Raw genomic sequence first — 18,759 nt, 5'->3', positions numbered from 1 at the left:
TACCTCTCAGTTGTATCTTCTCGCCTATCCTACTCAAGTATTTACCCATTTTAGTCGAATAAAACCCTCTCCTTATCTCTAAGGCAGATTAGAACCTCACCATCCCGGATTAGTTCCCTTGTTCACGTAGATCTAACCTAACACTCTCGATATTAGGTATCAACTCCTAGAAAAATGGTAATCTCTCGAAAGCTCTTACAAAGACTAGGAATGTTTTGCCGAGGCACCAGGCAATCTCTCAAAAGTTCTTATAGTGTCAAGGCAAAAAATTGAAACTGTGAACAAAACAACATTCAACAAAAATATACTTTAATCATTCATTAACATTTAAGCATCTCTAACACTAAATAAAACAATTTATGGTGTGGTTAATATCATCCCAAAAATATTCATTAAGTAAAAGCCCTTAGAAAAATAAAACATGAAGAAAAATGGAAGAAAACTCCCAAAACAGAGCTTTGCCGTGACATCAGACCACCACCATGATTGCTGCAGCACACCAGCCTCTCTCGAGGGCCTGACCGTTGCTCCGACGAAGCCTGACTATGGAGGGCACCAAGGATAGACGAGTGGGGAATGGTGGAAAAAAAGACGTCGCAAACACCTTTTTTCAAGCCTAGGGTATTTTTTCTATATGATTCTAAACACTTTATGAAGAGTTATAATATGGTATTTATAGTCGAAATTTATAGGGTTTAGTGCCCTTAGAAATTCCCTAAATACCCTTGAAGTTAAATCCTTTCTTTGAATAACATAGCAGTTTGCGGTGGTCTCAAATTCCTTGATGAGGTCATGATTTCCAGTGAGGTAGATTGGACATCTGGCCATGTGATGTCAGTAATTTTGTCTCGTACTACTTCAGACTGGCGAGATAAAACTCGCCTTGGCAAGAGAATTTGTACCTCACTGTCACCGTGTTCTGCTCCACTATCCCTAGCAAATTAATTTGTCTCTCCAAATAAATTCTTCCTAAGTCATTTCCTGCATCATCACAATCAACAAACAACCTTTGTCATCAGCATCATCAGTTTAATCAAATAAACTTTTCCTCGGCAAAACTTATCCACCACATGAAAATATGTCCTAAATGCAACTATATGCAGCTAAAATGTTATGTCAATGGCTTTTAGACAATCAATAACTTAAGTAAAAAGACCTAAAATATTGTCTTTTTACAGAGTTATCAGTCCACACCTTATGTCTTCGTGAGATATGTTTCTATGTGCCAAGCATAAGGAGGTGCATTTTCTCGAATTTAACTTGATCCATACAAGCCTGTGATGTGTTTAGGATCGAGGGTCTGGCAAGCCCAAGGGGCCCCGACAAAAATAATTCAATTACCTTTAACCCTAGAGTCGAAACCATGCATGTAATGAAACATAGAAATATGCCCAAATTAAAACCATGCTAAACCTATAGGAATTCCCAAATAGGTGTACTCAAAGGAGAAATCGACCCCTATCATTTTCCTTATATTTTTTATAAGTACAAAGTATGCGAACTATAAATCATACGGTTATGATTTAATTTCCTTCTGAATAAAGCATGGGGGTAGAAATCATGTGTGTGTAGGATTTTTATACCATGACAAGGGTATAAAGCATGTGGGTAGGATCTACCGCCTTTATTTTACTGTTCATTATCTTCACTAACCTTTTTTTTCTTTTCTTTTTTTTTTTTTTGTTTTCTTGTACCATATTGCATAATATTAGCATAACATAAGAGGCATTGGTCCGTGAATACTCCATCAAATTTAGAAAGTTTTTATTTATGGAGCAAGAATCTTAAAAACATCTAGTTTCATACTTAGAGATACTAGTTTGGTCAGAAACAACGAGAATTTGGAGACAGTATGCCCTCGAATTTTGTGTCAAAGTTGACATATAAGACTCATCTAAGTTTCCAATAGAATGATTTGTAAGAACTCAGGAAGGTATGGTATAGTTGGACTGTTGAGACTAGATAGCATTTCCAACAACTCTATGGTGACATTACATCCTTGCTTTATGTGAAAGTTAACAAACCAATGCTTCGTGATAAGGCTCAATTTTGGAATCTTGGGTACCATTGCTTCACCTGTAAAGGACATTACATGGTCCCTACTGTTGAAGGATATATGACGTTATTGAACATCAAGGATGTCAAAGGTGATCGCATTTATTGCAGACCCACTAAAGGCCCATCGTTTAAAACCAGGTTGATGAAACTCTTCGGAGTGGGGGATAAATAGATAAAGGACGGCATTAAAAATAAGGGAGAAAAAGAGGGCATTCCTTGGGTCAGCCTCAAAGAAATTGCTGAGAACCACTTGGATGAAGGAAAAGGAATTGAAGCATTCGCCCTTTCAATCTATGGTTTAATTTTATTTCCAAGAGTTCTGGGGCATGCGGAGGATTCCATACTAGATGAACAATGTGCCCGCAATTCTAGCAAAAACCCTAATATCCTTAAATAGGTGCCAGCATATAGCAAATGAATAATTTGTTGGATGTGCTCAGTTGTTGCAAGTCAGGATTCATAGCCTTTTTTGGAAAGCTCCCCGCGTATCCCTTGGTCAATTTGTTCTTGGTTACTCGCCCTTGGAATTTTTGAAACAAGAATGGCCAAAGGAACTATCCATGGTTATCAAAATCGGACCGGACCGGCCGGTTTAATCGGTTGAACCGTGAACTGGTGGCCTGTCCGATCTGGTTACCTCATAAAACCGAGCTTTCAATGAACCGGCTGAAAACTGGCAAAACCGATTTGAACCGCCAGTTCACTTTTTTTTCTTTAAAAAAAATAAACTAAACGACGTCGTTTGTTCAACGAGCCAAGTCAAATTCGAGTATTGCTGAGCTCGACTCGAACTTGAAAACTTTAAAAGTAAGCTCAACTCGACTAAAAAACTCACAAGCTAAAAATTATCTAGTTCAACTCGAACTCGAAATATAATATTAAAACTTGAACTCGAAAAGGCTCGAACTCAAAAAAAATTTAGAAGTTCGATTGAAGCCTAAAATTTGAGCTCAATTGAAGCGAAAGAATAGTTCGCTCTGTGCTCACCAAAAGTCTTCATGATTTTGAATGTCAAATTACCTCTATTTTTTATAGAAGTAAGTTGGGATGCTCTTCTATGTTTCTTAGCTATGTGAGATTGTTTTGTTTTCATATTTTTACTCTTTAAACTTTTGAGATGATATTCTATGTTTCTTAGTCATGTGGGATTATTTTTTTTAAAAAAAAATTAAACCAAATGACATCATTTGTTATGATTTTTTTAAGCCCCAATTTTATTTTTTTGAGTATAATTATATAATTATATTTATTATTTAATATGTTTTACCTTAAATATTATGTTGTAGTTGATTTGAATCATTTTGTTTCACTTGATTTTATGGTTTTTAATTTATATATGTTATGACTTGTAATATTTTTATACATTTTAATATTGTAAACTTAAAAAAATATTACATATATATTAACATTGCTTTGAATATTATCTAAAATTAAAAAAAAAATATTATTTTATATAAAATCCGGTTCAACCGCGGTTGAACCAGTGAACTAGTACCTTCACCGGTTCAATGTCCGGTCCGGTTTTAAAAACATTAGAACTATCAAAAGGATCTATAAAAAGATAGATGGACAAAGATCTTTAGAAATCTTCAAGGAGAAGACATCGCATAGCGTGCACCATGGTTTGATCACTACAAATTCCTGTACAGATGTAGCGATGATCATTGGGTAAACTTGCTAGGACTTTGGGGAAGTATTGGTAATGCACCACTTCTAGTAACCAGATAGGTTGGACGTAGGCAGTATGTTCCTGTGACATATGGGCTAAGGGGGTCTGAATTCCTATTCAAGGAGGATTATAAGAAATTGCTGCGTTAGAGGGTTGACACTTGGAAAAATACTTTCCGATCTAAACTGGTTTCTGGAGAAGATATGTTCACTCTAGATTATGAGGCATGGAGACGAAGAAGAGAAACTAATGTCGGTCCTTTCACCTTTAGAAGTTCAAAGGCAGGAATTCGAAGCAGAGAGAGAAAAGTGGGCCGCCACGAAGGTAAAACATAAGCATGAGAATTATCTAATGATCGTTGACATGGCTTTCAACAAGAATGAACTGAATCTGAAAGCAACCTATCAACGCTTAGGTAAAAGAATTGGTGGGTCAAGCAAAACGTCTCAGCAATGGGCGAGTGAGTTAGAACTGGAAAGGAATCATGTTGTGAATCTGGATATGGAAGTTAAACGTCTAACTCGAGAATTGGGAACTAAAAGACAAAAATTGGAGGAATTTGAAACCAATAAAAGATATAGGATCAGAGAACTTAAGACTGAAAGACGTAAATGTGATGATTTAAGAGCTGAAAAGAGAAACTTAAATCAAGATCTTATGATGGCTAAGCAAAAAGTAGGAGAGTTGTAAGCTAAAAAGGATAACATGTTGCAAGAATTGGAGCGCAGAGGGTCGAAGAACTCGAAACTCGTACAAATCACAAAAATAAAGAACTGTGGGTTGAAAGAGAAGGCTGGAATTTAATGCTCGAAAAAAAGATGACGAAATTAACGACTTGAATCGAAGATGTGTCACGAATTAACCCAGACTCAAACCCATAATATTGAGCTTAGGGCTAGAGTTTCTGAAGGATTCCCTTATGCAAGGCTAACGCTGGTAGACAGATGCCAGAATTGTTTGAGAAGAAAATAGAACCCTGTGAACAAGAATTAGAGAACTGGGAGAGGCTTTGCTACAAGGCAGGGTGAAGATTTTCAATTTGGAACAGAAAATTCAGGACATGAATTCAGGTTGGAAAGACACTACTCAGAATGGTCATGGATCGACCACGCATCATGGAAGAAGCTATTGCAAAGATGAGTGGTGTAGCCTTATACATGAAAGTAATGGTAGAATAAGCTGAAGTTATCCAGACTTATATGGATCCTATCTTAGATTTCGGAAAAATAGACACTTGGCTGACAAATTAGATTTTAGATTTGAATAAGAGGGCTCGAACTTATATGTAATCGAATCGCTTGTGATATTTTGATTTTATGAATTCGACCTTATCTATAATTAAACTACTTGCTATATTTGGATTCTATTGTTGAATGAAGACTTTTCTGTGATAGGGTACTATTCGGATCAGTGCCTCTTCTTGCATTTGCATCTTTACATTCTATATTAGCATTTATACATGCACTTGTATCTTTGCATTTACATTTTCACCTGCTCTTGTATCTTTACATTGTGCATTTACATCTTTGTATTTTGCATGGAATTTAAGCATCTTTGCATACATTAATCATGAAAAGCATTTAGAAAAAATTCTGAAGGAATTTCATCCAGTGATTCTAATCACGCAACTCATCACCTTCCTTATCTCAAAGATTTTGTCGCCACCAAAAATTGTGGGACATTGAATCGTGGGGACCATAATTCGATCAAACCAAATCTCTAAACAGATGAGTGTGATGTCTCCATTGATTGAGAAAAAATTCACTTGAGGAGTCTTTGGCGCAGGTTGAGGAAAGAGGCCTAGGCGAGAGTCAAAATCCCGACTTGGTAGTGAATGGGGCATTCCGGGAAAGAAACAAAAAAAGATCACGTAGTTGTGCTGCTTGAGAATAATATGTCTTGTTTGAATTTGTCTTGTTTTTATGTCCGAATTTTTTTCAATCGAATAAATGTCATTTGTTTTTCCTACTATGAGTAATTGAGCATTTTTTAAAATTCAGTGAATATCAATTATAACAAATAAGATAAAAATTGAGCTTAGATTATAGCAAATTGCGTTAAGAAATGAGATTATAACCTTTTGGTATATGACAAGATAAAAATTCCTAGAAAAATAAGATCCACTTAGCATTTACTCATCTTCATACTCATACCTTTTACCTAAAGAGACATTATCCCCACACAATGAAACCATCAGATGCTCAGGTAAGCATAGAAGTGGACAAAATGGAGCATCATTGATTCATGACAGTGCTAGACTGATTAGTTAATATATCTGTTAAGGACGTTCGGTGACGATATATAGTCCTCACAAATGGAATGGTGGAATACACAAATTGAGCTTAGATCAATTTATTGGAAATTGAGCTTAGACAATTTCTTGGAAATTGAGCTCTAAGGAACATCTGTTATAGTTGACCACACAAAAGCATTAAGGAATTTTGTATTTAGATCAATATTTCTCCATTATCTCTGCTTAAGGAATCTATGAAGCTTAAACAGATGGAAGATTCCCGATAACTGAAAAATGCTATCTAAAAAGTCTAGCAATGAAGTGTAACAATTGCGCTATTTTCTCCGTATCCTATTTGAAGGTCATGCTAAAATTGTGGGGCATTTTGAAAACATTAAAAAACATGAAATCATGATGATGAAAACCATGAAACATTAATAAAACCAAACCAAATTACTTTGCCTTTCCCAAATCACCCATCGATCATAACACTTGTCAAAGGGCTATAATTTTGAAATCAACATGTGTCATTTATTTGATATTCAGTGAACTGATATTTTGCTTCAATTGCTTTGACATCATTTTTACACCGAAAAATAAATTTTTCAAAAAAGACATATTGAATAACTTGAAATTAAGTGAGGCATCTCCAGAATCCCTATGTCTTCCATCATTGCGTCGCTCGATGCGGTTTCACTATTCCTCTTGAAAAAATGGGCCTCACAACAATGATTCGATTGGAAAAGGGCTTTGCACACGATAAAGAATGGAAACCTAATCACGAATGATACTTGAAGATGCTACTTTTGAAGGCAAACCTTGTTGGCTATGATTAGTTTAAAATGATCAAATCAAATAGAGGAAAACCTTGCTGCAAAGGTTTCATGCAAGCAACATGAAGCATCAAAGAAGAGTTTCCATAGAAGTTTTGAATTTGCCAAGATTCTAATACAAGCAATTCAAAATACTCCGTGAGTAAAAGAGTCTGAGAACTCACAAGAAGCATTAAATATGCTTGATATAGTTTTTAAGGCAATATGCTCCTAAATAGGTATGCCTTCTTGTTCGCTAGACCTTTTTCATGACAATCAGAACAACTTTACAGACATTGAAGGAGACATCCTTGGCTGTAGAGGTTTCCACTCGAGCTTCTGAGCCATGTGAAAAGACCTTTCATTGAATATTGATGTGTCAATTACGATGATGATCTAACTAGTTCCAGTAGTTGATCACCAATTAGAATGCAAGAGCGTCTTACTCATTCTAGCAAACCATTGCCAAAGGAGCGCTTAAGAATCTCAAGAGTAAGATATCACTAGATTAAGCGAGCAAATGTGGAAAGATCATATATTTTCCATAAAGTCATCAATGTTGGAGCATATTAGATTCTAAGAACAAGGCCAATGAATAAAGAATGAGACTTTGTACAAGAAATTAAACGAGAAGCAATACATTTTTACATACATCTTAAACACACTTAAGACCATCACATTCATCATTTTATACATATATAATTTTGCAGATTTTTTTAGTCAATTTCAACTTCATGATGAAGGATATTTCACTCGAAGCACCCATGATCGATTCAACTCGCGATGAAGTAGTTATCCACAACATAGTCTAATTCAATGAAAAAAGGCTATTATTTTCGACATTGGTCTTCAAGTCTAGAATACCCCAAGTTAAATACGAGGTGCTACTTTCAGCTCATTTTTTGAGCAAGATTTCAACTTCACGACGAAAGATATTAAGCTCAATACCATTCCAGATCATCTTAGACCCGTGAAAGGAGTCGTCTTACCTGGCTTTCCTACAAAGGGGAGTTATTACAAAGAGTAAAGAATGACTTACCGCAAAAAATAATCATCTTGCTTGGCTTAAACCCGCGAAAGAGAGCCATTCAAAGAATCTTTCACTCGGAGGAATCATCCACAACATAGCTTAAGTCGAGAAGAGTTATCTTTCAACCAAAGCTTTCGAGTTTGATTCCACTCAGCTCGAGAGCGCATCAACCGCATAGTAGTAGGGAGGAACTACCTTCCTATCAAAATTCAAACCGAGGTCTTTAAGCTAAGAAGAAGACCAAGGTTGACTGCGATTTGGCAACAAAGAACCACTTCCCAGTCAAATTTTGACATAAATTAAAGCAAGAAGAGATATTTTTCAACCAAAGCTTTCGAGTTCGATTTTGCTCAGCTCGAGAGTGTATCAACCTCATGGTAGCAGCGAGAAACCACCTTCTGATCAAAATTCAAACTGAGGTCTTTAAGCCAAGAAGAAGACTTAAGTTGACTGTGATTTGGCAACATGGAACCACTTCCTAGTTAAATTCTGACATAGCTTAAGGCGAGAATAGCTATTTGTCGACCAAAGCTTTCGAGTTCGATTCCACTCAGTTCGAGAGCACATCGACCGCATGGTAGTAGCGAGGAACTATCTTTCAGTCAAAATTCAAACGAGGTCTTTAAGCCAAGAGGAAGTCTTAGGTTGACAATGATTTGGCAATAATGAACCACTTCCCAGTTAAATTCGGACATAACTTAAGGCGAAAAGAGCTATCTGTCAACCAAAGCTTTCGAGTTCGATTCTACTCAACTTGATAGTGCATCGATCGCATGGTAGCATCGAAAAACTACTTTCTGGTTAAAATTCAAACTGAGGTCTTTAAGACAAGAAGAAGACTTAGGTTGACTTCGATTTGGCAACAAGGAACCATTTACCAATCAAATTTGGACATAGCTTAAGGTGAGAAGAGCTATCTATCGACCAAAGCTTTCGAGTTCGATTCCACTCAGCTCGATAGGGCATTAACCACATGGTAGCAATGAGGAACTACATTCTGATCAAATTTCAAATCGAGCTCTTTAAACCAGGAAGAAGACGTAGGTTGACTGTGATTTAGCAACGAGGAATTACTTCCAGTCAAATTTCGACATAACTTAAGTCGTGAAGAGCTATTAGTTGACCGAAGCTCTTGAGTTCAATTCCACTCAATCTGAGAACATATTGTTCGTAAAATGGAAACAATGAACTATTTTTGGGTCAAAATTTTAAGATCAACTGCAGTCTAGCAACGAGGAACTAGTCTCTAACTGAAACCTTCAAACTCAATTTTCAACTTCACAAAGATTCTTGACCCAGAAGCACATTTTAACTCCGTAACAGAGGATACCAAGTTTGAGGAACAAATCAACTGTAGTCTAGAAACGAGGAACTAGTCTCCAGTTGCATATTCTTGAAGTCAAAAGATATATGGTTTAAAGAATTATCACCTACAATTTCAACACAGATACCGAGTTTGAAGAAACCCCAACAAAAGTTTGATCCAATTCTTAAAGAAAAACAAATGTCTCAAAACCAGAAGAGCGAGATTGCCTTCAGAATCTATATTATTTTAAGAATTGGACGAAAATTCATGTCCTTCTATCTTTTTCCTATTATAGTTACACAATAATGGACAAAGAGGAGCATATGTAGACACCCATTTTTGTATGGAATTGAATTTAAATTTCATTTGTATTTAATCTCATTACTTATATTATCATAATATTATGTAAGATTAATACTCATTATTATCATTATTATTTATTTATTATATTTATTAATAATGTTATCATTAAAATCTATTATTATAATAATAATTGGGTTTTATTAACACTAACTAATTTTCTATTACAGACCCATATGCAAAATTCGGTCCAAGTACAATAGGTCTAGTGGCCCAAAAGACTAAATTATCTAATGTGGACAAGAAACCCTAGCAATGTAGCGATGCTTAGCCGCCACCTTTATGCTAGTTAGGTCGCATGTTGTAAAAGCGCCGACTCCATGTGCTCGCTGAATTCCACACGTCAGAAAGTGATCCCTCTAGATTTCGTTCGAGCCATGTTTTGGCAAGTAAAATCTTCCCCTGTGAAAAAGAAAAAATGCAATCAACATCGAATCTGGAATATCACGAAGATCTTGGTGTTTAATGTAAAAGACATGTGAAAATCTCTTATTTTCAATGGAAGTAGAAGGGATTTTCTTATATATAAAAATAGGGAATTCAAATGTAAAAAAAGGGGGACGGAAAAAAAAAAGAGATAACACAATCGTATTTCAAAAGCAAAATCAATAAAATAAAGTTCTATTTTTTTTTATTTGCATGTTCGAACAAAATCTGGTAAGGCCTCCAACGAATAACCTGTAAAAATAAAAAGAGAAAGAAACTAAACCGGAAAAAAAAGAAGGCCTTACCCATTTGGTCAGTGAGCGAGGACGGTGATGGAGACCTCCGTTCGAAGATCCAAACGGTGAGAAGGGAGAAGAGGTCATCGAGAGAAACATACTTCAATATCACGACGATCCAGCCTGGGAAGTGACAGATCGGAGTGAAAGAAACCGAATTATTTTCATGAGAGACGGTGCACTTTCTGGCGAAACCAACCCAGATCCGAACCCCCTCGTCGAGACGAGTATCCCGGTGTGACTTGGAGCCCATCGACGGAGGTAAACGACGATCGTCAATCAGCAGGAGGCCATGACCAGATGCATTTGTAGTGAGAGGGGAGAGATTCTCTCTCTAAGAGAATTCATTTTGGTCCTTTTATTTATATTTTTTATTATATTTTATTTTTAATTTGGTTATTTCTCTTTTATTATTTATTTTAATATTTTGTGTTTTATTCTTATTAATACATAATATTTTTATTTTCAGGTTTCTTTCGATCAAGGTTTATCATTTTTTATTTATTTTACTTTAGTTCTTTTTATTTTATTTTATTTTTTATTTACATTTTACATTTATATTTTATTATTGCCTTTTTTTACTAACATTAGTTTTTTTTTATCTTTCAGGTTTCCTCACGTCAATTGTATAGTTTTGTTTTTAAATATTTTAGTTTAATTCATTTCATTATTTTTATTTTCTTTTATTCCTTTAATTTATTCGTTTTTCCTTTAATGGATGTTTTGTTTCTAAATCAATTTATTTATTTTGATTTTGATATTTGTGCATTATGTTATTTTATTTATTTGTTACTTACATTCTACTCTTTTATTTTTTCCCATTTTCAAGATTCACCCTTTATTCCCTCTATTTATTCCTTTTCAAAAGTTTTTATTTATTTGACTTTTCATTGTTGTGTGGTTTTATTCTATCGATTGCATAACAGTCTTTATCTTTTAAGCATGAAAACCTCGTACACATTACTTGAACTCTTTCCAATAATAAATTAAAAGGCCATGTGCATTCAATTTAAATCATCAAAGAGATTTATCCTAATCCACCTGGGTAGCTTGATTTGGCCACTTAAAGTGAATGGGTATCCCCCAGTGCAACCATAAAAAAATATGACAGCCTTTAAAATTGATTAGGATGGTAGAATGGGAAATGTTCTCATATTTATATTTATTGAAAATGAGTCTCTCGACCCTATTCGGAGGTTTAGATTTGATATTTATAAATATTCGAACATCGCCTATTTATCTTAAAGGCCGGTAATTCTCATTAATAAAATCCTTGATTGTCGCACAACTTTAGGTAAATAAATACCATGAATTAAGTATTCGTTGTTGTCTTCTAGGGAATTGTTTTTCTACCCTATATTAGGTGGTGATTCTCTTTCGGTTCGAAACATTGGAACGTCAATTAAAGTTTTTGATGAAATGATTAGTGATTGAACGATTTAATTGAGAATGAAACGTCATTCTTCCTCGTATAAGGTGGTTAACTTTTCCTAATTAGATGTTCGAATCGTTAATTTTCCTCTTGGGTTTTAAATATCATGATATTTATTTAACTAAATAGGAGGTCATTAATTAAATTAATTCTAAATTCAAAAGTTTCATTGCAAAGACAATAATTAATTGAATAGATACCGATTTCTAAGTATTGTGGGGGTCACTACAAGAAATTTCTACTATTGTGACAAATTTAATTTTTGTCAAAATTAATTTTATCACTATTAGTAGCTTTTTAGTGACAAAATAAATAATCGTCGCATTAGATTAAAAAAAGATATATAATTATGACAAAAGCTAAAATCGTCATAATAATTTGCCACAATTAGCAAACATGTGTAACATATGGTAACAAACTAAATTTTATTATGAATTTTTATCACAAATATTTCCATCCAATTTTTTAGTGCCAAATTGAAGGCATATAGTGACAACTTTTGTAACTAAAAGTTTTAATAACCATGACAGAAAAAATTGTCACAACAAATAATGAGATTTAGATTTGTTGTGACAATTTTTGTTTGTAATTATATATTTTAATTATAGTGACAAAATGTATAGTCACAAATGATTATCTCCAATTTTTGGTACAAAAACAAAATCATATAATGACATGTTTTGTAACTATAAACTATAATTATTGTTACAAAAAAATTGTCACAACAAATAATAAAATTCAATTTTTTAGTAAAAAAATAATATTTGTCGTTATATGTTTTAATTATAGTGACAAAATATATTGTCACAGATATTTCTCTCCATATTTTTTACGTCAAAAAAGTTATATAGTGACAAATTTTATAACTATAATTGTTAATAATTATTACAAAAAACATTGTCATAAAAAATAATTACATTCATGTTTTGGTGACAAATTATATTTGTAGTTATAAATTTTAACTATAGTGATAGCATATATTAATTCTTATAAATAATTTTCTTCACTTTTTTATTTCAAAAGTTATATTGACAATTATTATAATTATAATTTTTAATTATTTTTATAAAAAAAAATTATCACATCAAATAATAAAATTTAAGTTTTTTTATAATAAATTATTTTTATATTTATATATTTTAATCCTTATGAAAAATTATACTATCAAAATCTTTATATTTCACGCATGTTTTCGCTTGGCCATTTTTCCTCTTTGTGCGCCGCATCTCTCTCCTCCCTTCTTTCTTTTTTTTACCATTTGCAAACCCTAACCCCCAAAAAGATTAAAACATTATCAAGTCTCCCTCTACTCTCCACGGCTGGGGCTCTTCAGATCCAATAATGTTACTTCTCTGACCACCAATAAACGAATTTGAAACCTTCATTTTCATCTACCTTCTCTGGTTCTCCGATCATTCTCCACCGTCCTCTAAAACCTCATTAACGGGAGGATAACTCTTCGACGTTTCTCCTCGGAAGCAATGGATTCAGTACTCCTTATTATAAGCATGTCTCCTTGTTCAGCACTCTCGGGAGGATAAGCCTCCCTTATGCCTCCTTATTATAAGCATGCCTCATCAACGGGAGGATAAGTCTCCGACTTGTCCCTTATTTTTACTTAATCGATGTCAAAGTCCATTACGATGGGATGGAATTCATTTAAACGCAGGGTATAGTTTCAATTAACTTAATCAATTTTTACTTTGGGCTGATTCATATTCGAAAAATTGAATTTCTTCTATATTTATTATATAAGATTAACTTTTTTGTATTCCTGATAATTTTCCGTGGTAGTTTGACTTGAAAAATTGTTCATAATTTGATAATGCAGTTGGATTCGTTAATGGCGGGATCTAAATACGACTCTGTTTCTTGAAGGATTTCTACATTCCTACCTATATACTTAATGATGAAACAAAGAGCTTCAATGATCATGATCCACCAAAATTTCCAGTGCTAGTTTTTATCAACTCCAAAAGTGGCGGTCAGTTGGGGGTGGGAATCTTCTTCAAACCTATAAAATTGTCCTCAATGAATTTCAAGTAGTTTAGCATTGATTTAACTGTTCCAATTCCAAAAGCATACCTCCTTGTTCAGCACTCTCGGGAAGATAAGCCTCCCTTACGCCTCTTTATTATAAGAATGCCTCATCAACGGAAGGATAAGTCTCCGACGAATCTGAAGAGGTGCTGATGCTGATGTTGATGTTTTCCTTATTATAAGTAGCAACAACAGTGGTTTTATTGGCCAATAGAAAATTTCCAAGGTGGTCTCGGGAGATTCCACCTACTGCAGCTTGTCCAGAGACCGTCGAGACTGCTCCGTCTGTGTTTAAACAAATAAATCCCGTTTCAGGCAGGCTCCATTGAATCATCGAAGGAGTGCGATTCCTAGCTACCGGTGATCTAGTAGATGAGGCGTTTGAACATTTTGCCCACATCAATCCTGCTCGAAGCAAGGAGTTTGTTGTGTTTGGTATGTTTTGGAAAATAGCTGAGTTTCGTCCTTTCCAAAGGTGCCAAGTCGTGACTAAGAATGTGAAATTCTAGGGGCATTGAGCAGCAACACTTTGGGAAGTGGTGCAAAGGTTTTCTAAGATCTATTCGTGTAGGGGAAGGGTGTAGAATGCAGACACATATGTGCTTGGAGCTAGTTGTTGCTAGAGATCTTGGGCGATTGAGAATATGAAGTAACGTCTCGTCAGGCGATATGCATTTTCCACAAGAAGCATCATGAGTAAATCAACGAGCACACCTGATATGATTTGTAAGGAGTCTGTCACGGTAAGCCAACCAAAGAAAGCATCGGATTTTCTCTGGAGATTGAAATTTCCAGATTAGATTCCAGTTCGGGTTGTGGTCATTCCAACTTGATTTTGAGATAGTTTCATAGGCATTCTTCACCGTTAAAATTCGTCGATTGTTTATGTTCCAGTAGCAGATATCTCAACCCAAGAAGATGCATGGTGGATGGGAACTAAAGAAGAATGGAATGGTTGCTGGGGTAAGGATTCGGTTCAGAAGGTTCCAGTTCCATGTTACTTCACCTTTTGATATTTCAGTAAAATTATTTACTGTGATCGAATCATCAACGGGGATATTTGGCATAGTATGATCGCGCAGAGTTCCAAGTTCTGGGATACATACATCACTCCAAAATTTTGTAACTGTACCGTCTGCAATTGACCATGCAACGTGTTTTCAGAAGTCGATCCAAGCTTTAGAGATGGAGCGCCAAATCGGTTATTTTGTATTCTCTTTAAGAATGTGGATCCATAGCGGCGTTGGGTTGGATAAGTGTCCATTGCAAATTTTCATTAGAAAAGCGTAATTCTGATTTCCCATGGATCTTAAACCCAGTCCTCCAATAGGTTTTGGTTGACAGACAGCTTCCTAGTTTACTAACGAGACATGTGAAGAGGAATAACCCCATATGAAACATCGGACGAACTTATCGATGTTCGAAGAAGATGGACAGAAGGAGTTTACATGTTTGCATTAAGTATATTGGAATGCTTTGGAGAACAGATTTTGCAAGTGCGATTTCTCCCGCGAATGAAAGGGTACGAGCTGACCAACCCGAGAGTTTTTTACGCACTTCGTCCAGAATAAAAGAATATAGTTCTTTTGTTGCTCCAGGATGACGGGTCGAGGTAAACTCCAAAATTTGAGACAATTTTGTAGCCAAGGATGCTGCATATTTCATTTTTGCATGACTGGATCCATGTTTGGCGAGAAATTTTGGAGTACTCCTTATTCAGTACCTCTTCAGATTCGTCCAAGATTCGGGAGAATAAGGGAGAGCTACTCCTTTTGCATGCCTTCCGGAGGAGGTTTTATAGAACCCCTCAATAATACAAAAAATCAAATAATGAAATGATTTTTTTTTTCCTCTGACTTGCTTCTCTTTGTTTTGCTCTTTTCTAGTTTGTTTGTGAGAAACTTGCTAACGGGTACAGGAAGAGCATGGTCACCAACAGCAAAAGGCATGGGCACCAGCATGGGATGCAACTGCTGTTAAGGTAGACAAGTACCGTTGTTGCAAGCGTGGCCAGGAGAGGAATATTGTTGGTGTGCTCATGAGTCATTGTTGGACTATTACTGGGCATTAAATGCTCTAAATTTGTATTGAATTTCTTTTTTTAACGTATATATGGATAAAAATATTAAATTTAATTAAAATAAAAAGTTATGTTAAATGTATTTCGTCGTAATATTTTTTCAAAATAACAATTATGTTATTTTTTTGACAAATTTGTTTAGTTATAATAATAATTTATAACAAATATTAATTTTTTAATATAAAAAATTATGACAAATAATATTCTTTCACTATCATTATAATAAATTGTAAAAAATTTATTTAGTAACAATAACACGGTAAATTTAGCCAAAATAAAAAATTATGTCAAATTTATTTCGTTACAATATTTTGTTAAAATAAAAATTATGATAAATTTATTTAATCAAAATAACAATTTATAACAAATATTAATTTTTCAATATAAAAAAGTTGTAACGAAATAATATTTTTTCACAATAACAAATTGCAATAAAATTATTTTGTCACAGAAAGAATTTATAGAAAATATATAGTGACTAAATAAAAGTAGTGAGAAATTTAATTTTGTTGTAACATATCTTTTCGTTACGAAAACATTTTTTATTTGATGCCATAATTTAAGTTAATTTTGACAAAATTTACTTTTTGTGATAAAATAAATATTTTATTTTAACAAATATTTTGTCTGTGTATTTTACATTTAGTGACGAAATAGAAAATGTGAAAAATAATTTTTTTACTGTATTTATTTTCGGAACAAAAACTCTTTATATTTGATGTTAAAATATAAGTTAGTTATGACAAAATGTAGTTTTTGTGACGAAATGGTTAATTGATTGTGACAAATATTTTATTGCGATAAGTTAATTATAGTAACAAAATTTCATTGTTACAATAAATACTATAAATTAGTAACGAACAAAATTTTGTCACAATATACTTTAAATGACAAGGTTGTTTTAACAAATATGGTAACAAATAAAATTAGTCAAAATAAATATATCATGACAAATTTAGTACTTTTAATGATAAATAATATTGTTGAAACAATCGAAATTTCTTGTAGTGAGTGTTAATTCTTCTTCACACGTAATCGACTCCCGAAATTATTTTTCTGGAAAGCAGGCCAAAACGTTATTTTAATATTTTTTTAAAATAAAATTTTATTAAAATAAAAAATATTTTTAGGTGATCCAAACACGTCCTAAACAAAGATTGGCAACGACGCCATCAAACCATATTTTTTTTATTTTTAATCAAAACAAACCCCTAAAATTAAACCCTCAGTTTTTAGGGACATTGCGACAACGAGTAGTTACAAAAGTCCCAATCTAATAAGTTTAGACATAATGCTAATAATTATTATAACAAAATAATATTATATTATCTTTTAAAAAACTTTAAAGAATTTGTCAAGGATGTCCTTTTACCATTGACGATGGTAGGAAAATTAGAAACCTTATATTATATTTGTTCTTTCATCCCGAATCCAAAAAAATGGTTTCTCAAAACCTGAACATATATGAATAGATCTAAACAAAATGTTTCAAAATTTACCTTTGGAATCCAAAATTTGCTTTGAAAATGGATTAAGGACTAGAATATGACAATTGAACAGTAACGCTGATTTTAGTGAAAACTGCAAACTTAGATGTTCAAATGAAAATAAAAGAAAAATATTAATGGTAAAAGATTCGATTAGACCATGAAATAAAGAAGGATGATTAACCTTTTGATTTCACAATTTTCTAAACTGATAATAAAAAAACATATTTAAAATTATCATCTCATAAGCTTTTAATTGGCGCTTTAAAGCTTGAAACCTTAAACTATTTCTTTAGGATTCAAGTTAGTTTAGTCACTCAAATTGAAAAGTAAAAACATATTTAAAATTATCATCTCATAAGCTTTTAATTGGCAATTTCAATTTCAAATTTCGATTAAGTTGACCCTAAACCCCAAATTGAATATTGGTTACAAATTTATGACATTTGGGGGTTTATGTTAGAATTGATTCTAGTTGATGAAATTGTCACTGATTATGTATTTTTCTCCATTTCTAGTGCAAGAAAATTTGATGGAGATTAACAGTCAAAGAGGAAAGGCTAAAGTTCTCGATAGTGTTTAATTAGAGATGAAATCGAGCAAATTTTTTTAATAGTTTGAGGTAATTACATTATAGTATTTTTTTATAATTCCTCTTAACCACTGATAAAGCACATACACCCTACACGCTGCTACTTGATCTCGAAATCTTAAAAAAAATACACCCTTTAACTAGCAGGTCATTCAATATTGTTAACAAAACTGAATAACTTTGATTAGGTAAAAATAATCACTCGCGTCTATAATTATCGTGCTTATGGTTTATCGTTATTGTGTAGGTAATATGTATGCATTGTTATTGGCTCATCTTGAGCAAAAGAATGATCATCATTGTTAATGGAAGTATTAATAAGCTTTTATGAATTATTAATTATGTATGTACTGTGATTGCATTGAATTCGTTTATATAAACATAATATTTGTTTCCCATTTGTTTAACTAAATTAACCATATAATATGCTGCAGCAATAGGGTAGTGGGGCCCTCACTTGTGGATAATCAGCCGAGACTTAAACGATCGGTATAGTTACTTAATTTTTGTGGGTGAGTCGTCTAATAGAGATTTTTTGTATATATAAGTATATAAGGACTCGAATTTGAGATATTTTTTAAACGATATCAAATTATTTACTACTTAAATCAACCATCTATCTATAACCGACCAAAAGTTGAATAAATGTGAAATTAAAATTATATTTAGAGAATGCTTAAATCATTTATTTTGGTTTTCTATTTTTAATAATTATATTTCAAAGTTTTAGGCTTAAAACAAGTGGATAATCCATTGGTTTGTGTCAACTCAAAAACCTATTGACAATGCCCACCATTGGCATTGGCTCTAATTTGCCTTTCATTAACTCTTTCCGTTTTCGTCGCTCTCTCCATCTTCCTTCTTCTTTGAATATATATATATAAGCACGTTCCTTCCTTTCCTAATTTGTGTATATTTTTCTTTACAATCGAATAAAA

At 33.4% G+C, this 18,759-nt stretch overlaps 1 protein-coding gene across 1 annotated transcript; it reads right to left on the bottom strand.

Moving 5' to 3' along the window:
* Positions 1-9,606: 9,606 nt before the first annotated feature.
* LOC120122193 lies at positions 9,607-10,537 on the bottom strand. Its single transcript, XM_039141399.1, has 2 exons — positions 10,200-10,537; positions 9,607-9,870 (listed from the first exon to the last, which is right to left on the bottom strand). Exons 1-2 carry the CDS (start codon positions 10,441-10,443, stop codon positions 9,812-9,814), a joined length of 303 nt encoding a protein of 100 aa, XP_038997330.1. The 5' UTR covers positions 10,444-10,537; the 3' UTR covers positions 9,607-9,811.
* Between the last annotated feature and the right edge of the window lie 8,222 nt (positions 10,538-18,759).

Source organism: Hibiscus syriacus, unplaced genomic scaffold (genome assembly GCF_006381635.1).
Source record: "Hibiscus syriacus cultivar Baekdansim isolate YM2019G1 unplaced genomic scaffold, ASM638163v2 tig00110384_pilon, whole genome shotgun sequence".
Classification (NCBI taxonomy): Eukaryota; Viridiplantae; Streptophyta; class Magnoliopsida; order Malvales; family Malvaceae; genus Hibiscus; species Hibiscus syriacus.
This window is presented reverse-complemented; position numbering and strand designations above follow the sequence as displayed.